Raw genomic sequence first — 23746 nt, forward strand, 5'->3', positions numbered from 1 at the left:
CGCATCATGAGGGGTGTCAAGCAAGCGATCCCGTCCCCCCAAATATTTGATATTGTATTATATATATGTTGGCCAGCTGGCGGTGGTGTTAGAACAATGACCTTGCCTTCCCTGTGAGAGGCGGAAGCCATGCAGTGTTTCTCCACACCGTTTAGAGCTCAACAAAAAGAAACGAACTTGTTAACTGCTAAAACTGTTGGCAATTGGCAGTAGGCTCCATCACTTACTTGCGAGCATGGGGGTTTGATTTCAGAACGTGACCGTGCCTGGGATAAGTGCACAGTAGAAAGGAAGGGAACACAAGGGTAGACGGTTCAGCAAACTGGAAAAATAAGTAGTCAGACATATGGGAAATATCACGCTTGTATACATTCAATGAAAAACGAGACTGAACCAGAAAGCGAAAGACTGACAAAAGTGCCGGTCACTGTTTAAAACGGGTACTGTTTCATAAGGATTCATTGAAGTAATTTAATAGTAAATGTTAATCAAAACAGAAAAATAGGCTCTGTCTATTGCTAACAAGGTAGTTAGCAAAACATAGTCTATCCGTGACATAAAAGTTCTCAGGGATGGTGTGTTGACAAGTGGTTGGAGGGAGTTCTTTTCCTGGCCCCGAGGGAGATGGCGCAGTGGATAGAACACTGGATTCGCATTCGGAAGACGACGGTTCAAATCCCAATCCAGCCATCAACATTTACGTTCCCTGTGATTCCCTGAACCGCTCCAGGGTAACTCCGGGACCTTCCTCTGGAAAGGGCATGGCAGATCTCCTGCCGTGATCCTAGCTTCTGCTCCGTCTATGATGACCTCGCTGTCTACAGGACGTTAAACTCTAATCTTCCTTCCTTCCTGACGTACCTGGCTTGACTGTGAAGTCTGGAGTGTAGCATGTCGCGTTGTAGCATCTCCGTCGGGACTGAATTACTAATGAAATCCCGACGACGTTGGTAAAGTGAATGTTCCGTAAACCATGGCTTAATGTACAGAGGGGTGGTAATTTTCTCTGCTAGCCAACATTTGATAAACATGCACATCAGTATGCACTGGAAAAAAGCGAAATAGACGCCCTGGGCTAGCGGCTCTTCTTCCAACGGTCCCTCTCCTTTGTTCTAAACGGAAGGACTCATGACCACTAAGATTCAATACGAACGAAGTTCAGACACTGAGTGAGGACCATATGCACTCACAGTTTTGTTATTTCGTTTCCACTCTAGGATGAACCTTTGGATGCCTCATCAAAGTATCCACGTTGATACGAGCAATGATAACCTCTCAATGACCACCATCTTCTGTATTTTAACTAACGAACCTTTGGGTACAGTTACTCCCGTACCTAGAGATGTTAGTTCTCCTCACTGAAACCAAAGAAGTTAAACATGACAAATTCGGTTCTAAAGTTTCATCATCATCTTCCTTTCAAGTATTAGGCTGTTGCCTGTTCCGAATTCACAAAACAAAATCATTCCCATCGTTTTCGAGGTCTTTCAATATCTCTTTTCACTCTCGGCCTGTAACTCAGGATTGCGAAATTCTGTGACCTGGCATTCTTATGCGGTGTTGTCTTCCATCTTCACGATACTTTTGAATTTCTTCATTCATGTTGAAAATATTTAATCCTGTTCTAATATCGTCATTTCTAACTTCTCTCTTATTGTGCAGCCCTCCGTCTTCCTTAGGGACCTCACATCTGATGGCTGATTTTTTTTTTTTTTTTTTTTTGTGGTAATCTAGCTTTTGCTGGGAACAACACTAATTGTGCCCCGCAACTTAGGGTAGGGGAGGTGAGGTGAAGCCAACTTCCGTAAGAGAGACAACGCCGACAGAAAATCAGGCAGGTCGCGATACCTAGAGGTGCTACCACCATCAAGCGACTCATCTTGCGCAGCGCACGTAACGCAGCAAGGGGATTGTAAAATTACTGGCGCCGACCGCTGTGGGAGAGCGGTTATAGGCGCTTCAGTCCGGAACCGCGCTGCTGCTACGGTCGCAGATTCGAATCCTGCCTCGGGCATGGATGTGTGTGGTGTCCTTAGGTTAGTTAGGTTTAAGTAGTTCTAAGTCTAGGGGACTGATGTCCTCAGATGTTAGCCGGCCGGTGTGGCCGTGCGGTTCTAGGCGCTTCAGTCTGGAACCGCGTGACCGCTACGGTCGCAGGTTCGAATCCTGCCTCGGGCATGGATGTGTGTGATGTCCTTAGGTTAGTTAGGTTTAAGTAGTTCTAAGTTCTAGGGGACTGATGACCACAGATGTTAAGTCCCATAGTGCTCAGAGCCATTTGAACCATTCCTCAGATGTTAAGTCCCATAGTAGTTAGAGCCATCTGAACCATTTTGAAAAACTACTGACAAAGTCACAAACTGCGTCCTAAAGTTTCATTGGATCTAACTGACTCAGCATAACAAAATTTAAATTCCGCACTGTCCAGTGACATTAAAAGCCGGAATAAACACCTTTTCCAGCGCGGACCGCTGCCAGACGTTCAGGAAGAGAGTCAGTGAGGTTCTGGGAGGTACCAAAAGGAATGTGGAGTCGTTCGGACTCCAGTGGCGTGGCCACCTGCGCAAGGATTCTGGGTTGAGGATCCATGACACGAACAGCCCGATTCACGTGGTATCGTAGACTCTCGACTTGATTTAAATCCGGAGAGTTGGTGCCCAATGGAGCACGGTAAACTCATCCTGGTGCTCTCCGAACCACGCACGACCATTGTTCCTTCAGAATGACGAGATCACCCAAACAATGCCACAAAAACATTTCCCAGACTATAATCCTTCCGACGATTGGTACAGAGTATTTACTTTTCACGCCGTTCGTGCCAGTCAGTGGATGTCTAGTTGCGGTACTGGTGTACAAATTCCAACCTTCGCGACGATGAACAGCAGTCAGCATGGCTGCGCGAAGAAAGAGCCTGCTGTGGATCCGTTATTCAGCAACGTTGGCTGAACGGTCTTTTGAGACACTCTGTTGGTAACCCCTCGGTTCATCTGGGTGGTCAGCTACTCAACAGTTTCGCCCGCACACATTACCGCGCGCGTCATTCACCCCTGTCCGCTATGACCCACGGTATACCAGGGTTGCCTGACGCCGGTTTTGGATAGCACCAGTTTGCTATGCGCGGTATACTTTAACCACGGCGGCATGCGAACGGTTTATAAACTTAGCCGTTTCGGAAATGCTTCCATCCCCATAAGTCAATTATCATGCTCTTTCGGACGCCGTTCCCGCACTACGACAACGACCTCATAGTTTTTCGCACCCCCTCCTCCCCCCCCCCCCCCCCCCCGCCGACACACTTCACATAGGCGGTGATCACATTCATGTTATTGGACCGTACATGATGACCTTCCTTTAACGTTTATTAATGAAATAATGCTATTACTTAAGGTGACACCCTCGATAATTGAAATGATAATTACATCAAGACCCTAAGCTTTCGATAGGAGTTGATATACATCAACGGGGACAGTTGAAAATGTGTGTCCCGACCGGGACTCGAACTCGGGAACTCCTGTTTACATGGCAGACGCTCTATCCATCTGAGCCACCGAGGGCACAGAGGATCGTACGACTGCAGGGATTTATACCTTACACGCTCCCCGTGAGACCCACATTCCCAACTTAATGTCCACACACTGCATTCGTAGTGCCCCTGCCCACTACACTCATTACTCGCGGACATGTCCGAAAGAACAGATACCATCTTCATATAGTTAAGGCTAACCGGCTATTGACCTTCTTCTTCTGTGCGGATGCACACGCATTGCCCGAACTCTTACGAGACTTGGTAAGATTGTCTGCCGCGAGTAATGAGTTTAGTGGGGAGGGGCACTACGAATGTAGTGTGTGGACATTAAGTTGGGAATGTGGTCTCACGGGGAGCGTGCAAGGGACAAATCCCTGCAGTCGCGCTATCCTCTGTGTCCTCGGCGGCTCAGATGGATACAGGGTCTGCCATCTAAGCATGAGATGCCGGGTTCGAATTCCGGTCAGGGTACACATTTTCAACTGTCCCCGTTGATGTATATCAACGCCTGGCGACAGCTTAGGGTCTTCATTTAATTATCCTTTCATTCTAGAGAGGAGCATGGTCACCGATGGTATCTGTTGTTTGGGACATGTCCGAAAGAACAGATACCATCTTCGTATTCAATATTTGAGGTTCTTTCCAGATTTTCAGCTTCAGTGATCACTGTACAACGCTACACGCTTATTTGTTTGAATCCAACACTGCTTGACAGTTGCTATGGAGCATGCATCTGTGCCGTGTTACATTGAATTCTCATAAAGCACTGATGAAAGCCACTGATAAGCTGTCTGTCTCAACAGTATATGGAACAGCGCTGCCGTATCTCACACATCAGGGAAAGTTAATGTAGTCAATCTACAGGGTGCTATCCCAGCAGACTTGTCGAAAGCGGAAGCAGTCAGTCCTAAGAAACTTCGTAACCGATTAAAACTGTGTGTGCTGGACCGGAGGTCGATTCCGAATTCTTTCCTTTCGCGGATAATACAGGGTGTTTCAAAAATGACCGGTATATTTGAAACGGCAATAAAAACTAAACGAGCAGCGATAGAAATACACCGTTTGTTGCAATATGCTTGGGACAACAGTACATTTTCAGGCAGACAAACTTTCGAAATTACAGTAGTTACAATTTTCAACAACAGATGGCGCTGCGGTCTGGGAAACTCTATAGTACGATATTTTCCACATATCCACCATGTGTAGCAATAATATGGCGTAGTCTCTGAATGAAATTACCCGAAACCTTTGACAATGTGTCTGGCGGAATGGTTTCACATGCAGATGAGATGTACTGCTTCAGCTGTTCAATTGTTTCTGGATTCTGGCGGTACACCTGGTCTTTCAAGTGTCCCCACAGAAAGAAGTCACAGGGGTTCATGTCTGGCGAATAGGGAGGCCAATCCACGCCGCCTCCTGTATGTTTCGGATAGCCCAAAGCAATCACACGATCATCGAAATATTCATTCAGGAAATTAAAGACGTCGGCCGTGCGATGTGGCCGGGCACCATCTTGCATAAACCACGAGGTGTTCGCAGTGTCGTCTAAGGCAGTTTGTACCGCCACAAATTCACGAAGAATGTCCAGATAGCGTGATGCAGTAATCGTTTCGGATCTGAAAAATGGGCCAATGATTCCTTTGGAAGAAATGGCGGCCCAGACCAGTACTTTTTGAGGATGCAGGGACGATGGGACTGCAACATGGGGCTTTTCGGTTCCCCATATGCTCCAGTTCTGTTTATTGACGAAGCCGTCCAGGTAAAAATAAGCTTCGTCAGTAAACCAAATGCTGCCCACATGCATATCGCCGTCATCAATCCTGTGCACTATATCGTTAGCGAATGTCTCTCGTGCAGCAATGGTAGCGGCGCTGAGGGGTTGCCGCGTTTTAATTTTGTATGGATAGAGGTTTAAACTCTGGCGCATGAGACGATACGTGGACGTTGGCGTCATTTGGACCGCAGCTGCAACACGGCGAACGGAAACCCGAGGCCGCTGTTGGATCACCTGCTGCACTAGCTGCGCGTTGCCCTCTGTGGTTGCTGTACGCGGTCGCCCTACCTTTCCAGCACGTTCATCCGTCACGTTCCCAGTCCGTTGAAATTTTTCAAACAGATCCTTTATTGTATCGCTTTTCGGTCCTTTGGTTACATTAAACCTCCGTTGAAAACTTTGTCTTGTTGCAACAACACTGTTTTCTAGGCAGTGGAATTCCAACACCAGAAAAATCCTCTGTTCTAAGGAATAAACCATGTTGTCTACAGCACACTTGCACGTTGAGAACAGCACACGCTTACAGCAGAAAGACGACGTACAGAATGGCGCACCCACAGACTGCGTTGTCTTCTATATCTTTTCACATCACTTGCAGCGCCATCTGTTGTTGAAAATTGTAACTACTGTAATTTCGAAAGTTTGTCCGCCTGAAAATGTACTGTTGTCCCAAGCATATTGCAACAAACGGTGTAATTCTATCGCTGCTCGTTTAGTTTTTATTGCCGTTTCAAATATACCGGTCATTTTTGAAACACCCTGTATAAGTACTGGCTTATATTATGTTGCGAACTCAACAGTAGCTTTCCTGTATACCTCGATAAACTTGCAACCCGGAGACAAAAGATGTCGAGGGGAACGGCTTAACCACAGCTTACAACTCGTTTCTTATATTAGTTCGCTTGGTAGGGGAGTGGCATCGACGAATTGTATTAGAACAGCTACATAGCTTGCCTGGTAACTCGGTGGGTAAGAATATTACCCACGAAAAACGAGGACCTGGATTCAGACCCGGCCCAGCGCACATGTACGATCTTCCGGTTCCATACCAGCGTATTCTCCACGACAGTCAGCTGTAGTGCAGTTACGCTGCGTCTGATGACTTCAGGTAAGATCAGAGCCATCGTAGTCATGATCGGTTTGACAAGTGTCAGCGTCTAGCCATCTTCCTGAGTGCGATGGGGATGACAAAATATGTTCCTTTACGAGTGAAGAAAGCTTCTGTTAATGAGACGAACGGCACTGCGGGTGAATCGATTAGATCGTGAAAGATATGAGGCTGGCAGAGAAGATCAACTGGCTATAAATAAAGATTTATACGTTCGAGAATGGACTGTAGTGGACTGTAGTGTGTAGTATGTAGTGGACTGTAGTTGACTGTGGAAAACGTCATTGCATATTTTAGCACAAGTTTTGGTCACAGCCAAAGAGTGCTGTAGTGACACTGAGAACATGCTGAACTTTGCCCTGATGTGTGTCGTTACTGTGTTTTCGTGAATGAAAAATTCTAATCCCACTAACAACACATTTTCCTGAACCACTCGACAGTGTGGACACGCCACGTATGTAGTGCCCTGCATACTGAATTATGCGCAGCTGATACGACAAGTTGCGACACGAATTGTGCACAGGAGCTTCGAATTCATCTGGACCTGAAAATCACATACCTAAGAAATTTCCAAACAGCCTATTGCCAAGTGTTCCAAAAACTACACTTTGCACATTCTATCCATCTGGGTATAAAAACTGCGTTACAGGATCAGATCATTGTTAATACTTTTTAGGCGAATATGTAAAGTACAGATATGATCATTACTTAGCAGCTTTGAGTAGTATAGTTACTAGACAATCTACAGTCGGATAACGTGACTTGAAACCGCCTAAGCCGGCATATTTTTCTCGTGTCCGCCTGGATGAGGTATCGAATATATTGCTTCCCCCTACTTATACCTCCCGAGGAGATCACGAATGTAAAATTAGAGAGATTAGAGCGCGCACGGAGGCTTTCAGACAGTCGTTCTTCCCGCGAACCATACGAGACTGGAACAGGAAATGGAGGTAATGACAGTGGCACGTAAAGTGCCCTCCGCCACACAGCGTTGGGTGGCTTGCGGAGTATAAATGTAGATGTAGATGTAGAAACTGTTGAAGCTGCCATGTGCTAGGGGCGCCATGGGACCGACCTAACCGGGAAAGATCACAAGGTGCTGTTACTACGACTAAGATTGAATGTCAACCAAGAGGCACAACCACATTTCAGTTACCTGCAGCTCTGTATTGATTTCGATTTCTTTCACACGGCGCTTCGTGCGTGTTTCAAGAAGTTGATCGGTACAGATCTACGGCACTATTTACTTTTCTGCTGATCGCATCCCGACATCACTTGATCATCTGTATCATAGTGTCTACGAAAACCAGGAGGTAGGAGATGCCTGCGTCCAGATTGATGACATATTTGTTGAAGGCGTTGCCTAATGAACAAATAGAGTGTACGGAATACCAGACTAGCTTTGTACTTGGACTGAACAGTTCCTAGCAAATAACACACAGCTTGTCATTCTTACCTGAGAGATATCTTTAACGGTAAAAGTAACTTCAAGAGTACGGTGGAGATTTGAGAAAATGCAGTAAGACCTGCACAGGACCGGCGCTTGAAGCAAGAATTGGCAGATGACCCTCAATACACACAAATGTAACAACTGAGCATAAATAGGTGGAACACCCATTATTTTATGATTTCACATTTGTTGAACAGTCACTAAAAACAGTGACATTTCTTAAGTACCTGGAAGTGATTTAAAGTAGAACGATCACATAGCACTAATCGATGAAAGGACAGATGCCAAGCTGAGATCTGGAGGATTCCTCAGGAAGTGTAGTCCATCCATGGAGGAGGTAGCATACAAAACCTTCGTTCGACCGAGACTTGAGCCTTGCCTCTTAGTATGGGACCATTACCAGACATAGAGAAAATAGACAAGATCGCGTTTCGTCAGAGGTTCGCTTAATAAGTGCGAAAGTGTCACAGCGATATTCATCCAACTCCAGCGACAAATACTGTAAGAAAGACTTTGTGCATCATAATGTGGCTTACTGTTAAAATCCGCAGAGTGTATGTTCCTAGAAGAGTCATACTACCATATATTGCTCCACCGTACGTACATCTCGTGAAAAGGCCATGAAGATAAAAAGGACGAGGATTACCGTCATTTGTGACTGTTGCATGGGGGCTTATTTAAATAAATAATTGATTGAAAATATTTTTGTAACTGTCTGTCCGATTACGTAAGTCTCGTAATCGGTTGGCCCTGACTAGTATTATTACGCTATCTGACTGCAACAAACAATGTAAGAAGATTTTCGTAAACACAGTTAATTCATTAAGTCCCCAGCAACTAAAAAATCTACAAATCCTAGCACAAATGTAACTGTTCTGTATGTGGGAGTGTGACTCAACGTCCACATCTGGCACCGTTCTTTTCCAACAAGACAAGAATTTTTAAATACCAACTATACTGGCGTGACAAAAAAAATTTAGAAAAACTATAATTACGCAAGAAAATCAAAATTCACTCTAATACAAGAACACGAGCCAGATGCTTTGTTGACTGAACCTGTAGTGACACATTATTTCAGATACACAACTAATAAAGGAACATTATAAATTTTACCTTCATATATATTGACGAAATGCACTCATTACAATAACATCTGCTATCTCTCCCATCAAATAACTGCATAGGACATGGAACTACACTCTTTACTACAACATCTTGCTCCAACTTCACAACAACCACGAGCTCTGCCCACGCACACACTGTCTCTATGAGTTCTTAACACACACTGTCCTCTCCGATCTCTTAACAACCACTGACTGCCACGATCACATAACTAGCACTGACTGCTACGAACTCTAAACATGCACTGTGGAGGCGGCTTAATAGTACTCTTTGGCGCACTCTCTGGCGCAGTGGCACAGTGTAGCCACCTTTCATATGCCCCTCCTCCACAGGCCAGAATTTGATGGTATTTTTGCCAGCATTGGTGGTGAAAATACCACCAAATTCGTCCACAAAAATACAGACAAAAATAAAAGATAATATTAATACCTAAACATCACATAATTAGTTAAAAATTTTGGCTTTGCACTGACCTTTTACTAACCTAATATATAAAATACAGTAAGCAATACAACTTCTTTTCATACATGTGACCTTACATAATAGTTTATACAATATACAAAAAATCAGTTCATACAAATGTTCACATAAAATGCTTTCAATGATTAGTTTATACAAAAAAAAGATACTAACAGGTGACATCTTTTCAGTAGAAGCAGTCCATCAGTTGCACCCAGTAAAGTTTAGCAGGTACACCCAGCAACAAGTCACATTAATTCAGTAGAAGCAGTTCATCAGTTGCACCCAGTAAAGTTTAGCAGGTACACCCAGCAACAAGTCACATTAATTCAGTAGAAGCAGTTCATCAGTGGCACCCAGCAATGTTGAATTGGTGCAGACACCAACAAGTGACATCATTTCAGTAGAAGCAGTTCACCAGTTGCACCCAGCAATGTTGAGAGCAGGTGCAGACACCAACAAGTGACATCATTTCAGTAGAAGCAGTCCATCAGTTGCACCCAGCAATGTTGAGTAGGTGCAGACACCAACAAGTGACACCATTCAGTAGAAGCAGTCCATCAGTAGCACCCAGCAATGTTGAATTGGTGCAGACACCAACAAGTGACATCATTTCAGTAGAAGCAGTTCACCAGTTGCACCCAGCAATGTTGAGAGCAGGTGCAGACACCAACAAGTGCCATCATTTCAGTAGAAGCAGTCCATCAGTTGCACCCAGCAATGTTGAGTAGGTGCAGACACCAACAAGTGACACCATTCAGTAGAAGCAGTCCATCTGTGGCACCCAGTAAAGTTCAAGAGGTACACACAGCAACAAGTGACTTCATTTCAGTAGAAGCAATCCATCAGAGGTACCCAGTAAAGTTCAAGAGGTACACACAGCAACAAGTCACATTAATTCAGTAGAAACAGTTCTAACAGTGGCACCCAGCAATGTTGAGCAGGTGCAGACAGCAACCAGTGACTTCATTTCAGTAAAAACAGTTCATCAGTTGCACCCAGCAATGTTGAGTAGGTGCAAACACCAACAAGTGACACCATTTCAGTAAAAACAGTCCATTAGTGGCATCAGCAATGTTGATCAGGTGCACACAGCAACAGTGACTTCTCTCAGCCGAAGCAGTTCCACAAAATTCACTAGCACTGATCACACAGTTCATCAGCAGAAATTAAACACGACCAAATGTCACACATCATGTTGAAAAGTGCAGGTAACAGTTCAGAATATTTATCTTCACTAATCAGACAGTTCAGGCATGAACAATAGTTTGAATGCACATACAAATGCTTTTACAGTAACATACAAATCATAACAAACACACAAATGATGTCAGATAATTGTCCTATTAACTATTACAATACACAAATACCAGTAAACCTATAATATTCATGGGTGTCAGTGCAAGCCACTACCAACACTAAAATAATATTTAGGAGATAGGTGGGTAGGATTAGGAAAGGAAAACACACAGAACACACTCACTCATCTCTCATCCACATTAAGTACTACTGTGTAACTGAATAGTGTTAACTGTGTAAATGTAATTCTGTCAAAATCTGATGTTCATCATGTGTATCAAGTAGTACTGGCAGCAATGTATAACAGTCAATAATAGTTAAGTCAACGTCATAGTCATCATGTCAAGACCAATGTTTGCAAAGCCAGATCAAATGTACTGTTGCTGAACAACTGTCAGTGAGCCACGATATGCAATTACTTCCTCTCTCCAAAAAAAAGTATATACTGCTTAGTTATTTAACAAAGTGTGTGTATAGACTATCTTCCTTCTATTTCAATGTTCTAGTCTGCTATCTTCCTCCTCCTGTTCCATAAGACCAACAAAAAAAATATGCTCCTCACTTACTTTACCTCTTATCCACCAAAACTCCAATAATTATCAGAATCACATAATCTCAATAATACCTCAATAATACGTCGATAAATGTAAACCTCAGCACCAATATCACCTTACCTCTTGTCCACAAACAACTTCATATACTCTCAATACCTATAATAATACATCGATAAATATAAACCTCATTGCCAATATCATCTCACTTCCATCACAACTCTTTCCTCTAGTCAGTCTCCTCGAACAAGTACAGATAAAATCCTAATGCAACTTCAATTCAGCATCCCATACAATCCGAAGACACAGTGTCCACACACAACCTCTGTGTAATCCATCTGACCCAAATTTTCTACTCATTATAAATTATAAGATACATTTTGGTTCCTTGTCCATCATTAAATAAAAGAAATGCATACCTGACCTCTAACAGACTTAGTTCGAATAACTCTCAGTAATCAAATACGATTACGGAGTGTGAATGATCATAATATTTCACAGTGAGTACACCACTTCAAGAATCATAGCAGAAGCAAACATGTGGAGTATTTTTTGTGTCAAGTGTCACTTCCTATTTCAATTGCTTACGAAAAATGCAGTCTAATAATTGTTAATGGTCTAAACCTAGTTTCGGTCTGTCATGTCGTTAGCCTCCTTCCTATTTGCATAAATTTATACAGCTTCCATAAAACCTCAGCTCATGTGACTTCAATGACTTTCTTGTACTAATGTCGTTCGTCGAATTATAACAGTGAATTTTCTTATCTTAAAAATATAAGGCACTGAGCGTAAGCAAAACAAGCAATAGCGAGTAAATAGACCAGTAAAGAACAGAATGTCAACAAGTGGATGCAGCACAATTCCTACAACGAGGCTCTGCCAAGCGAACAATCTATAATTAATACAGTAATGTGACCTAAACTCTATGTTCATACACAGTATATCAGCATTTCTATACACCAAATTAAAGAGCAGTTATGGCAACAAAACAGAAATGTGTAAATATGTAATCCATACGCATAGCAGTAAACATATATCTTACGTAATAAACAGGTCATTAGCATCATATCAGCATAAGCAAATAAATATTCATATGTCATCTTAATAAGCAAACATGAAGGCACAAGCAGATAAATCACAAAGTATAACTCACATAACTAAACTCATCAGCACAATAAATCAGGTTACAACTATAATTCAAATAAATAAGCACAGCAGGCACATAACTAAAAAAACAAAATGACATCAGTGAAAAAGCAGTGTAGCCAAGCGATGTATAATATATACAAGTCACAACCCAGTTCATTAATCAATAATTGTCAAAATCAGTAAATGTATACAAGCACGTCGCTTCACAAGTAAATCCATAGAACATGAAATTAGCGCAAAGTATGAATCACGTAATCGCGAGCAGCAAATTACGTCTAAAGTACGTACCTAAGTGGAAATAGGTTACCTGTAAAATGAACTCAATTAATAGTTACCCTTTTTTAGTTTATTAGTTTCTTCTTCGAAATTACGTTCTTCCTGAAAATTTCTCGATAGCAAGTCGTCTTAACGTCGGACACGCACAGAATTTACCTGAAGGTCTTAAATACTTTATACACCGTATCCTGCAAAATACTGAATGTTAATAACACAATTCAACAAGTCCTTATAGCTTTATACAGAATTTAGTCGGAGAAATTAGACTGTGTATTTGTTTACGGCTGTCAGTGCATTCGCACTGAGCGCTCGATCAGCTGTAGGCGCGTGACGTAGGAAGCAATTGTTTGCGGTCAACGACTGCCTTGTGCGGCGCGCAGACTTCACTGTTGCTTTGAGTATGTGCCGCCGCCAAAACACAGCGCGGTATCCTTGTACTCTCCGCATGTTTACATGTAGCTGTTAGTTCTCCAAAGTATGTCATTCCACAAAAATTTTTACGTTAGATATATGGTGTATTCCTTTAGAGCGTCGAGATTTAAGAGTTTCTACTTCAACAGTGTTATCATGTATAATTTTGCGAATTCTGTATGGACCGTTATAAAGCAGAAAAAATTTGCGACACAAGCCCTTTCCTTTGTGAGACAAACGGTGGGACTTAATTAATACCTTCTGACCAACTGACAAGATTTTTGAACGACCAGGACGTTTGGCTGATTTCTCTCTTCTAGCAGCCGCAGATGCAATATTTCGTAGAGCCAGGTTGACAACTTCAGAATGCCGCAGTTTCCGTGAAGGCGGAAAAGGAACGATTTCAGAAATGCGATTTGTTGGTACTTTATTTTTTAATATCAATAGAGGCGGTAAAGAAGTTGAGTCATTAGGAAGTTCATTCAGAATGTTTTGAAAAATATGAAGATACTGATCCCAAGTTCTGTGATTCTGATGACAATAAAGACGACACAATTTATTGATTTCCTTCATCCATCTCTCTGAAGCGTTAGATTGAGGGTGAAAAAGTGAGATGAAGATTGGTTTAATTTTACGACGGTGTAGAGTACGAAGCCAAATTTTAGAACGAAACTGTGATCCATTATCTGATATAACCTTGTCAACATGACCAACTTCTTTAAGAAAATGTTTGATGAAAGCGTCAGATACTGAACGAGCTGTTGCTTTGCGTAAAGGTGTAAAACATACATATTTTGACGTCAACTCCACTGCTACGAAAATGTACGCAAAACCATTAGTAGAACGAACCACTGGACCGAACAAATCGACTGCAGCCATCTCCTTTAATTTCGCTGGAATGATGGGAAACAACGGTGCTCTGTGAGAAATCGTTGGAGGCTTAGCCATTTGACATAATTTGCATTTGGCAAGAACAGATCGAATACGTTTTTCCATATTACTGAAGTAACAATTTTCTCGTAATTTATGAAAGCATTTTCGGGGACCAAAGTGTGCATAACTGAGATGCGTATACCAAATCAATTTATTGACCCACTCATCAGGAATACAAACTAACCAAACGGAGTTGTCGACCGATTTTCGTTTAAAAAGAACTTTCCAGATAGATCGCAAAAACGAGGTGTGGCCAAATCGTCCAAACTAACAAAGCGTCGCAGAAAATTACAGACACCAAGGAAACTACGAACATCACGTTTTGTAGTAGGAACAGCATAATTACGAATAGCATCTAATTTCTCTGGATCAGGGAGAATACCTTCTGTAGAAATAATGTGACCGAGAAATTTCATCTGAGGACGACCAAATTCAGATTTTTCCAAGTTCACTGTCATGCCAACTTTTGCAAAGATACGTAATAATGAGTCCAAAATTTTGTTGTGTTCACTCCAAGAACGTTTAGCAATAAGAATGTCGTCAACATAAGAAGTAATATTGTCACGAAGATAAACAGGTAAAATTTCATTTAAGCTACGATGAATGCTGCAATAGGTACATTAAGTCCAATCGGTAATTTCCAAAGTCACCTTTGGGTAAAACAGTCATATCCGGTTATTGTTCTTACTCACTAGATAGATTGATAGTCGAAGAGCTGGTTTGACAGATGCAAAGAATAGTAAAAGAGTAGGCAGCGGTACAGAAAACTAAAAGAGAAATAGCACCACTACAGCTCGGGGCCCTATGCTCGCTACGGCACATATTCACTTAGAGTAGTGAATCCCCTGAGGACATTAATAGCTGCACATAATTTCAAGTTTGTAACTTAATGGCAACTTTGGCGGAAGTACGTACGTAAATTGATCTAGCCATGAACATGGATGTATGTCGTTCTTCGAATTGCGAAGTATCTTAATCTTCCGAACAGTTAAGAAATGTTTATAATCAAAGTTTTCGCCTCGTGGCGACAAAGACCTACCGCGTCTGTCCCAGTCCGAATGTCGATTATTGTAAAGTTCGCGCGCCTGGCGCTCTCTTGTTGCATCCCGTAAATGAAACAAATTATTTTCTTCAAACCCTTCTGCTACCTGTGATTCCAAATTTCTTCTGCTATCTTTTCCTACAATTTCCTCTTCGATCTGCTTGACTTGCTTTCGTAATGCCTCAAATTCCCTTTTCACGCGTTCATTAAATTTTTCCTGATTTTCAACATGCTTATTTATGTTCTGGTATTCTTCGGTTTCTGCAAATGGTAATGGAGCTGTATCATCCGAATCTCTGTCCCCATGTAAACTAAGATTTGTCAGTTTATCTGAAATTTCCTCAACTCTTTCCGATAAGTCACCTAATTGTTCTTTCTGTTTATTTACGTCTTCCGTAAGTGTCGCGACTCGGGTTTCAGTATTGTCACATTTGGTAGTTAAGTGTTCACACTGTTGCGTTAAGTTATTTATTCTGTCATTTGGTACGGATTCCTCGATTCTTTCAAATATTTCTTTCTTATCGTTTGTACGTTGTAAATTTAACTCTGAAAATTTTTGTACTATCACGCGATCTCTTTCTTCCTGTTCTCTATCCTGTTCCCTTTGTCTGATTTCTACTGCAATTAATCTATTATTGTGAGCATTCAAAATCGGTTGCACTTCTTCTCTGATTTCTTTCTTTAATTCATCTTTCATATTTTTGAAACATGTTCCTATTCGTGAATCTATCCGAGTTTCCATTGTTCCCATCCGTGTTTCCATTGCTCCTATCTCTGTTTTAATTGTTCCCATCTGTGATCCCAGTGAGTCTAACTTTGTTCCCATATCAGTTTTAATAGTTCCTATTTGTTTTTCCATATCTGTTTTTAATTCAGATCGTAACTGTGATCCCACATTTAATATAGCACTCATCAACTGCTCCATAGTAACTGTTTCAAAATTCTTTTCACCCCTCACATTTCCCACAAAACCAGCTTCCTTCTGCATGGCTGTAAAGCTATCTGTGTTCGATACTATTCCAGAATCTTCTATCGTTAATCTCGGATTCTGTGGATTATCTGATTGCGAAAAATTTTGAAATGGTTCCGGACTATTTTCCCGACTTATTACATTGTTTTCCACTTCATTATCCACCGTACTGTTTTCCTCTGTTGGCGAGTTCGCCATGTCAACAATTTCGTTATTCTCACTATTCATCATTTTTGCCTTTTTCATAGATCGCGTAATCATTTACAAAATACACAAAAAATTCGTCACTGTTCGAAAATTACACACAATGCCTCCTTATCTCCAACAATACTATTCACATGAAATGTCTCCCTCAGACACGATCAATCGAACAATTGAAATAATTGCACTAATTTGTCAAACGCGTGTACAAGGCAATAAAATTTAAATTTTGAAAAATACCATTAGAAGAATGCCAATTACCAAATCTACACATGCAAAATAGACTACAATTAATAAACTACAAATCACTACACCAATACTACAGTCTACAATTTTCACAATCAGAAGAATCCAAGGGACGATCCGAAGCAGCGGTCGCCACGTGCATGGGGGCTTATTTAAATATATGTGATTGAAAATATTTTTGTAACTGTCTGTCCGATTACGTAAGTCTCGTAATCGGTTGGCCCTGACTAGTATTATTACGCTATCTGACTGCAACAAACAATGTAAGAAGATTTTCGTAAACACAGTTAATTCATTAAGTCCCCAGCAACTAAAAAATCTACAAATCCTAGCACAAATGTAACTGTTCTGTATGTGGGAGTGTGACTCAACGTCCACATCTGGCACCGTTCTTTTCCAACAAGACAAGAATTTTTAAATACCAACTATACTGGCGTGACAAAAAAAATTTAGAAAAACTATAATTACGCAAGAAAATCAAAATTCACTCTAATACAAGAACACGAGCCAGATGCTTTGTTGACTGAACCTGTAGTGACACATTATTTCAGATACACAACTAATAAAGGAACATTATAAATTTTACCTTCATATATATTGACGAAATGCACTCATTACAATAACATCTGCTATCTCTCCCATCAAATAACTGCATAGGACATGGAACTACACTCTTTACTACAACATCTTGCTCCAACTTCACAACAACCACGAGCTCTGCCCACGCACACACTGTCTCTATGAGTTCTTAACACACACTGTCCTCTCCGATCTCTTAACAACCACTGACTGCCACGATCACATAACTAGCACTGACTGCTACGAACTCTAAACATGCACTGTGGAGGCGGCTTAATAGTACTCTTTGGCGCACTCTCTGGCGCAGTGGCACAGTGTAGCCACCTTTCACTGTATCAAGATAGACAGACGGGTGGGGAGCGAAGTGACACTGGTACAGAAACCACAGACCATAAAGTAACTTGCGGAGTGTAGATATAGATGCCTATGCCTGTGTCGAAATAAATCTCTGCCTGCAGCTAACACAAAATAGGCGAAGAAGCAATTGTAACTACAGTCGCTATATTCATTGAGGACATGGAACTGCAACTGATTTAAATCAGCAATTTATTTAAGTACGATATTTAACCAGTCGCTTTTTTAAAATTATTGTTTTTGTATCCCGCCTGGAAGGCGGCGCATAGGTTTGCTCCTGTAAACTGAATGGGTAGGGCGAGTGTAGGAAGTGAGTAGGAGCAGGTGTGGTAAGATTCTCTCGGTACTGCAGTGTGAACTAAAATCACCTTTACTTAACTTTGCGTACAGATGAGCACATAGGTGCGAAGCCGTACATCAAGTAACTAACAAGGGAACCTCCCCATCGCACCCCCCTCAGATTTAGTTATAAGTTGGCACAATGGATAGTCCTTGAAAAACTGAACACAGATCAATCGAGAAAACAGGAAGAAGTTGTGTGGAACTATGAAAAAAATAAGCAAAATATACAAACTGAGTAGTCTATGCGCAAGATAGGCAACATCAAGGAAAGAATGAGCTCAGGAACGCCTTGGTCCCGTGGTTAGCGTGAGCAGCTGCGGAACGTAAGGTCCTTGGTTCAAGTCTTCCCTCGAGTGAAAAGTTTAACTTTTTATTTTCAGACAATTATCGCACACAATGAACTTCGCTCTCCAAAATTCCAGGAGATGTTCAGATTTGCTTGGACATATGCAGGATTTGACGGTCTACACACGGACAAATTTGAAAACTTTAAAATCATATGTTTCGACAGAGCACAGGGAAGAGTGTGCGACTGTGAAACTGTTGCATTCATTTGTTGCAGTTTATGTGACAAACTCTTATGTTTTCATCACTTTTTTCGGAGTGGTTATCACATCCACAAGAAAACCTAAATCGGGCAAGGTAGAAGAATCTTTTTACCCATTCGCCAAGTGTACAAGTTACGTGGGTGGACAACATATTCCTGTCATGTGGCGCACATGCCATCACCAGTGTCGTATAGAATACATCAGGCGTGATTTCCTGTGGAGGAATCGGTTGACCTATGACCTTGCGATCAAATGTTTTCGGTTTCCATTGGAGAGGCACGTCCTTTCGTCTACTAATCGCACGGTTTTGCGGTGCGGTCGCAAAACACAGACACTAAACTTATTACAGTGAACAGAGACGTCAATGAACGAACGGACAGATCGTAACTTTGCGAAAATAAAGAAAATAAACTTTTCACTCGAGGGAAGACTTGAACCAAGGACCTCTCCTTCCGCAGTTTCTCACGCTAACCACGGGACCACGGCGCTCTTGAGCTTACACTTTCCTTGATGTTGCCTATCTTGCGCATGGACTATTCAGTTTGTATATTTTGCTAATTTTTTTCATAGTTCCACACAACTTCTTCCTGTTTTCTCAATTGATCTGTGTTCAGTTTTTCAAGGCCTATCCACTGTGCCAACTTATAACTAAATCTGAGGGGGTTGCGATGGGGAGGTTCCCTTGTAAGTTACAAGTAGTGGTTCGCCCACTGTGAAATAGAAACAATGTTGCTAGGTTGTCTCCTCGGAATCAAATGGGCTGAATCTGGAGCTGAGCTCGTAGATCTCCACAGCGCCGGCTACAGGGCGCTGTCGTCGGTGTCGCTGTCGTAGTGCCAACCAAGAACTTGCACCTACGCCGTAGCATCGTAGCTATCGATACCACAATTGTATGATTTATTTTCTGTAGAATTAATTAATTTTAAAGCCACTGTACGCTCATCATCAGGTGGGGGTGTTTAGCAAGATTATTTGGTGGGCCATGTGCGGCTAGACTCTGACGTCGCGTTGCTAGCGGAAATAACGGAAATTTAGTTACTGGTAACGAAAAATTATGAAACGAAAAGATTGCTATGTCTTGGATAATTAAAGTGCGCTGCCTCATGGTATCCATAGCACAGCCGTTCTGATAACGTATATTTTATTGGTTATATACACGCGAAGTATGTGTGTGTAACCTGCAAAATGTACGTTATCAGAACGGCTGTGCTAAGGGTACCACGAGACAGCGCACTGTAAGTATCCAAGACACAGCAATCTTTTCGTTTCGTAATTTTTTCGTTACCAGTAACTAAATTTCAGTTATTTCTGCCAGCATCACAACCACAGCATTGAGGTGCACATAGGCCAGATAATATTCCAGTAACATTTCGATCTGATGATGAGCCTACAGTGGCTTGAAAATTAAATAATGCTACAGAAAATAAATCATATACATTTTTTTTAAAGTGACTGGTCGTATTTACACCAAAATAAATCGCGAATTAGAATGTATTTAATTTGATTCGTGATCTCCAGTAGAGTTGTCCCTCTGTCCCAACTCCATCAGTACTTTCCATTGCAGATGTTGTGCTAGTTTCTGGGATCACTGAGAGACGTTACTACTTAATCCACCGCGTATCTTGGGAAGATTAAGCCAACTTAGAATTAAATTCCTTACAGAATTCTTAACTATAATCTTAATTCGGGTATTCTTAAATACTTTTCTCGCGCGCAGTCAGAGGATCCACAATACTCTTCGAAACATAAGACCATGAACTTGTCTGGAACATCCGCTTGTTGAAACCAGTATAAAAATGGTAGAACATTGGAACGTCTCATCTGTTTAACATCTGCAGCTGAACTCTCTCTGAGTACATACAAGGTCTGCATGGCGACCGCTACAGGTTCACTGCAGAAATACCGCACTTTTGTTTAAGAAATTGTAAGTTGCAACTCTCGAAATATCAAAGCCGGAAAAGCATGAATGTGGTACGCACTCGAAACCCGCGACTCTAAAAACGATATGGAGGATAGAGGGGGCGGTGGAGAGAGGGAGTGGGGGTGGGGATGCAGAGTTAGGAGCTATCGTGTTGGAAAAGAGGCAACGTTTCAGGAGGAGAGGTTGTGCTGCCATGACAAGCTATGACAACGAGTAATGCGACTCCACATGAAAGATTAAAATTGTCTACTGAATCTGAACTCGAAACTTATCCTTCCCTAGCATCCAGTACTGTACCAGGTGAACCATCCGAGTAAATCACATTGCCCAACACATAGCCACAACTTAAATGCATCTTTCCTTCATTTCCCGACTCATGAAACCTATTTTGAATAGGCAAATATCTGGGTTCGGTTCAAGAGTCCAATGAAATTTAATATGTTAAATGTTTCAAAACACATTTTTAAGTTTGTTTTATCCCAGCTGCTTTAGCGGCAACTGCCCAAGTTGAGGTTTTGTATTTTTACAGCTCTCTCATCCACAGTGAAAATGTTGTTTTATGTTTCTGTTGCAAAGTAACGGAGTTAACACAAACTTGTTATGCAATTATAAATTGCTGTTGTGATCGATAGTGCGAATGTTTTGTAAGTTAGTTTCAAATCTTTTGGTTATTTTATACAAAGAGCTATGAGTCCCAAAAAATTTAGTTAGTAAAAATATTAGTATTAAATAAGCCCACTTGATTTGTAGCTTTTGTCGCTCCAGGTGAAGTAATCGACTTTGTTAGGCCACTTCAGGTTTCCAATTCTTCTTCTTTCTCTTCTTCAGTAATTCTGCATTTCATTCTCAGTGCCTTTTGACTATGTTCAACTGTGTGAACGACTGAGGAACATCCCTCTAGTGATGCTGATACACAGAGGCGATAAAGAAGCCGAAATTAAAATCATGCAGCCTAACATGTTGGAATATTTTATTTGGAATATTAGCACTGTTAAATCTAAGAAAATTAAACCTCAAGAAAGTAACTGATATAAAATTATTAAAATATTTCCTGACTTGTTTCGTTGCAGCTGGTGCGAATATCATAATCACGAACACATACCAGGCGAGTGTCGACGGGTTCATGAAGTATTTGGGTCTCAGCGAGAATGAGAGCATCGAACTCATCGAGAAGGCGGTGAAGTTAGCCAAGAAAGCGGTGGACACCTTCATGAGCGATCAAAACGGTTTGGCTGGTAAGGAAAATAATGCTGTTATTATTATGCTTTTGTGCTCGTATTGTTACAGGTTTCTGTTTATTAATTAGACTGAGAATGGTAAATAATGGTAAAACAATGTTATTGATATCACTTGATGAAAAACTACTGGTATCTTTAGAACGATATGCATTAGAAGTACATGGCTATTTTACCTGAAAACTCTTAATGTATTGTCTACTGGGAAAAGAGAAATGTCGCTATGGGTGCAAAGCGAAAATTTCTGTCTGGTACTGAGTTGGCGTTGCATAAATGAAATTTTGTTTTTGTTGTACTGACACGTGTTAGGCCTACCAAAATCGTAAGTCAAGTGTCACTTTCATCTGCAGAAAATGTTGTTTACAAAATTTTTTAAAGAGGTCATTTTATGTTATTTGTCCAAATTAGTAAATGTGGAATCATTTGTCTTTGATTGTAACCTAGATCACGTGTTTATAAAATTATATGACCGGTTTTGTTTATTTTAGCAATCATCTTCAAAACGTAAAATACAATTGCAGACTATAAGATGATTGCTATCACAATCGAAACCTGTCATAACATTTTATAAATTCGCGATATAGACACATAAAGAGTATATTGAAAATTGAAATCACTTTTCAACATTCGCGACCGTGTCGAACGTTATAAAATTTGTTTGTGAGCTTTTGCAAACAAAAATTAATTAAAAGTTGGCGAAGGTTTGTAAGGAGTCGATTAATACATGGATGAAATCAAACGTAACAGTGCTTTCCTGATCGACGTGAAGATCGTTTCAGTACTAAAAACTCAGTTTAAAACAATGAGAAAGTCCACAATGCGGTGTTGGACAACCTATGATCAAAATAACATGAAATAACTGGCGACGTAGACAGGCCAAAAGAAGCACGTAACTTTTACGAGAATAATTAACGAACAGAAAACTTTATGAAAGAACCAAGATGGGTTCCATATTTGTGTAATGCTATCCAAAAGCAAATGCGGAAACGTATTTGTCATCAAGGTTTGGTGCAATAAAGGAATTAACAAAATATGTCTGCTTGTTTGTTAGCACGTGGATGAGAGGCGGTCATACCACTATTAAGGACAGCGTTCTTACTGATTATCCTGCAAAAGATAGAAGAATAACGAACACTTCCTACGTAAACTTTCTACTTGAAATTGGTGAAAAAAGATCTGGATGAAAAAATGCTTGAATTACTTAAGGAAACCAATAAGAAAAGCAATAAGCTTTGAGAAAGACAATAAGCCTCCCTCCTCAGTAAGATACTATGATAACGGGAAAACTGAACGACTTGAAGTATTAACTGTTGAAACAAACACCCTGTTTACCAGATGTGGCACCACATGGTTGTAACCTATTTCCATATCTACAGAAATTTGTGCAATAAGACATTGCTTCGTATTTGAGCAACAATCCTCCTAAAATATCTTCGCGAGTTTCAACAACAGATATCTTTCAATGAAAGTCGTGAAAATCTTTTTAGGTTGCTTATAATGTTATCATCATTCATCCCCATTACGGTCGGAGGAAGGCAGTGGCAAACCACCTCCTCTAGGGCCTTGCCTAGTCGGCGGTGTGGGTCTCCCGCTCGTCCCCTACGTTCCTCGGAGTTTGGTACCTCATCATCATCATCATCATCATCATCATCATCATCGTAGATAATATAAGAGACTGATGGTGCTGTACTCACATTTTCTGGTGCCTTGTTTCTCTTGTATTACTGTAGTCAAGAAATTTATGTCCGTTCCCCAGCGCGATATTCTATTTCACAGTCTCATATAAATTTCCGTGTACCTTCTGCCATCAGGCTGTTCAGTATTTCGGTAGGGATTATATCTGTTCCTATCTGTTTTCCATCCTTTATTGCATTTAATGCAGTCGTTATTACGCTTATTCACATAATCTAAAGTTTCTAGTTCTAGCATTCTAGATTGGTGTTATGTATAGTACAGTTTTTGCAAGTACTTTTCCCTTCTTTGTCGAATTACCTCACAATTTTTGAACATTTATATTTCATATTTCCTAAGAATTTCTACAGTAAGATTTCAAATATGTAACTATCCAATCTTGTATTTCTTACTCTTTCGAACAGAATATCCTACGTCCCCATACTTTCAAGTTCCTCAACATTCTTACAGTCTCCTTTAAAGGATCTTTTATAGGCTTGCTGATCTTGTCTTTCCATTTCATTATTTAGCCTTCTACGCATTCACCTTGTTTATTCGTTATTCTTGCCTTTGAATTTT

General features: G+C 41.1%; 1 protein-coding gene across 1 annotated transcript in view; it reads left to right on the plus strand.

Annotated features, from left to right (window-relative positions):
- LOC124595637 (homocysteine S-methyltransferase YbgG-like) overlaps positions 1-23746 on the plus strand; it is an 84703-nt gene that overhangs the window by 37229 nt on the left and 23728 nt on the right. Inside the window, exon 3 of the mRNA XM_047134465.1 lies at positions 21332-21496. Coding sequence (XP_046990421.1) covers positions 21332-21496 — 165 coding nt within the window. The remainder of the gene's footprint in view (positions 1-21331; positions 21497-23746) is intronic.

Source organism: Schistocerca americana, chromosome 2, assembly GCF_021461395.2.
Source record: "Schistocerca americana isolate TAMUIC-IGC-003095 chromosome 2, iqSchAmer2.1, whole genome shotgun sequence".
Lineage (NCBI taxonomy): Eukaryota > Metazoa > Arthropoda > Insecta > Orthoptera > Acrididae > Schistocerca > Schistocerca americana.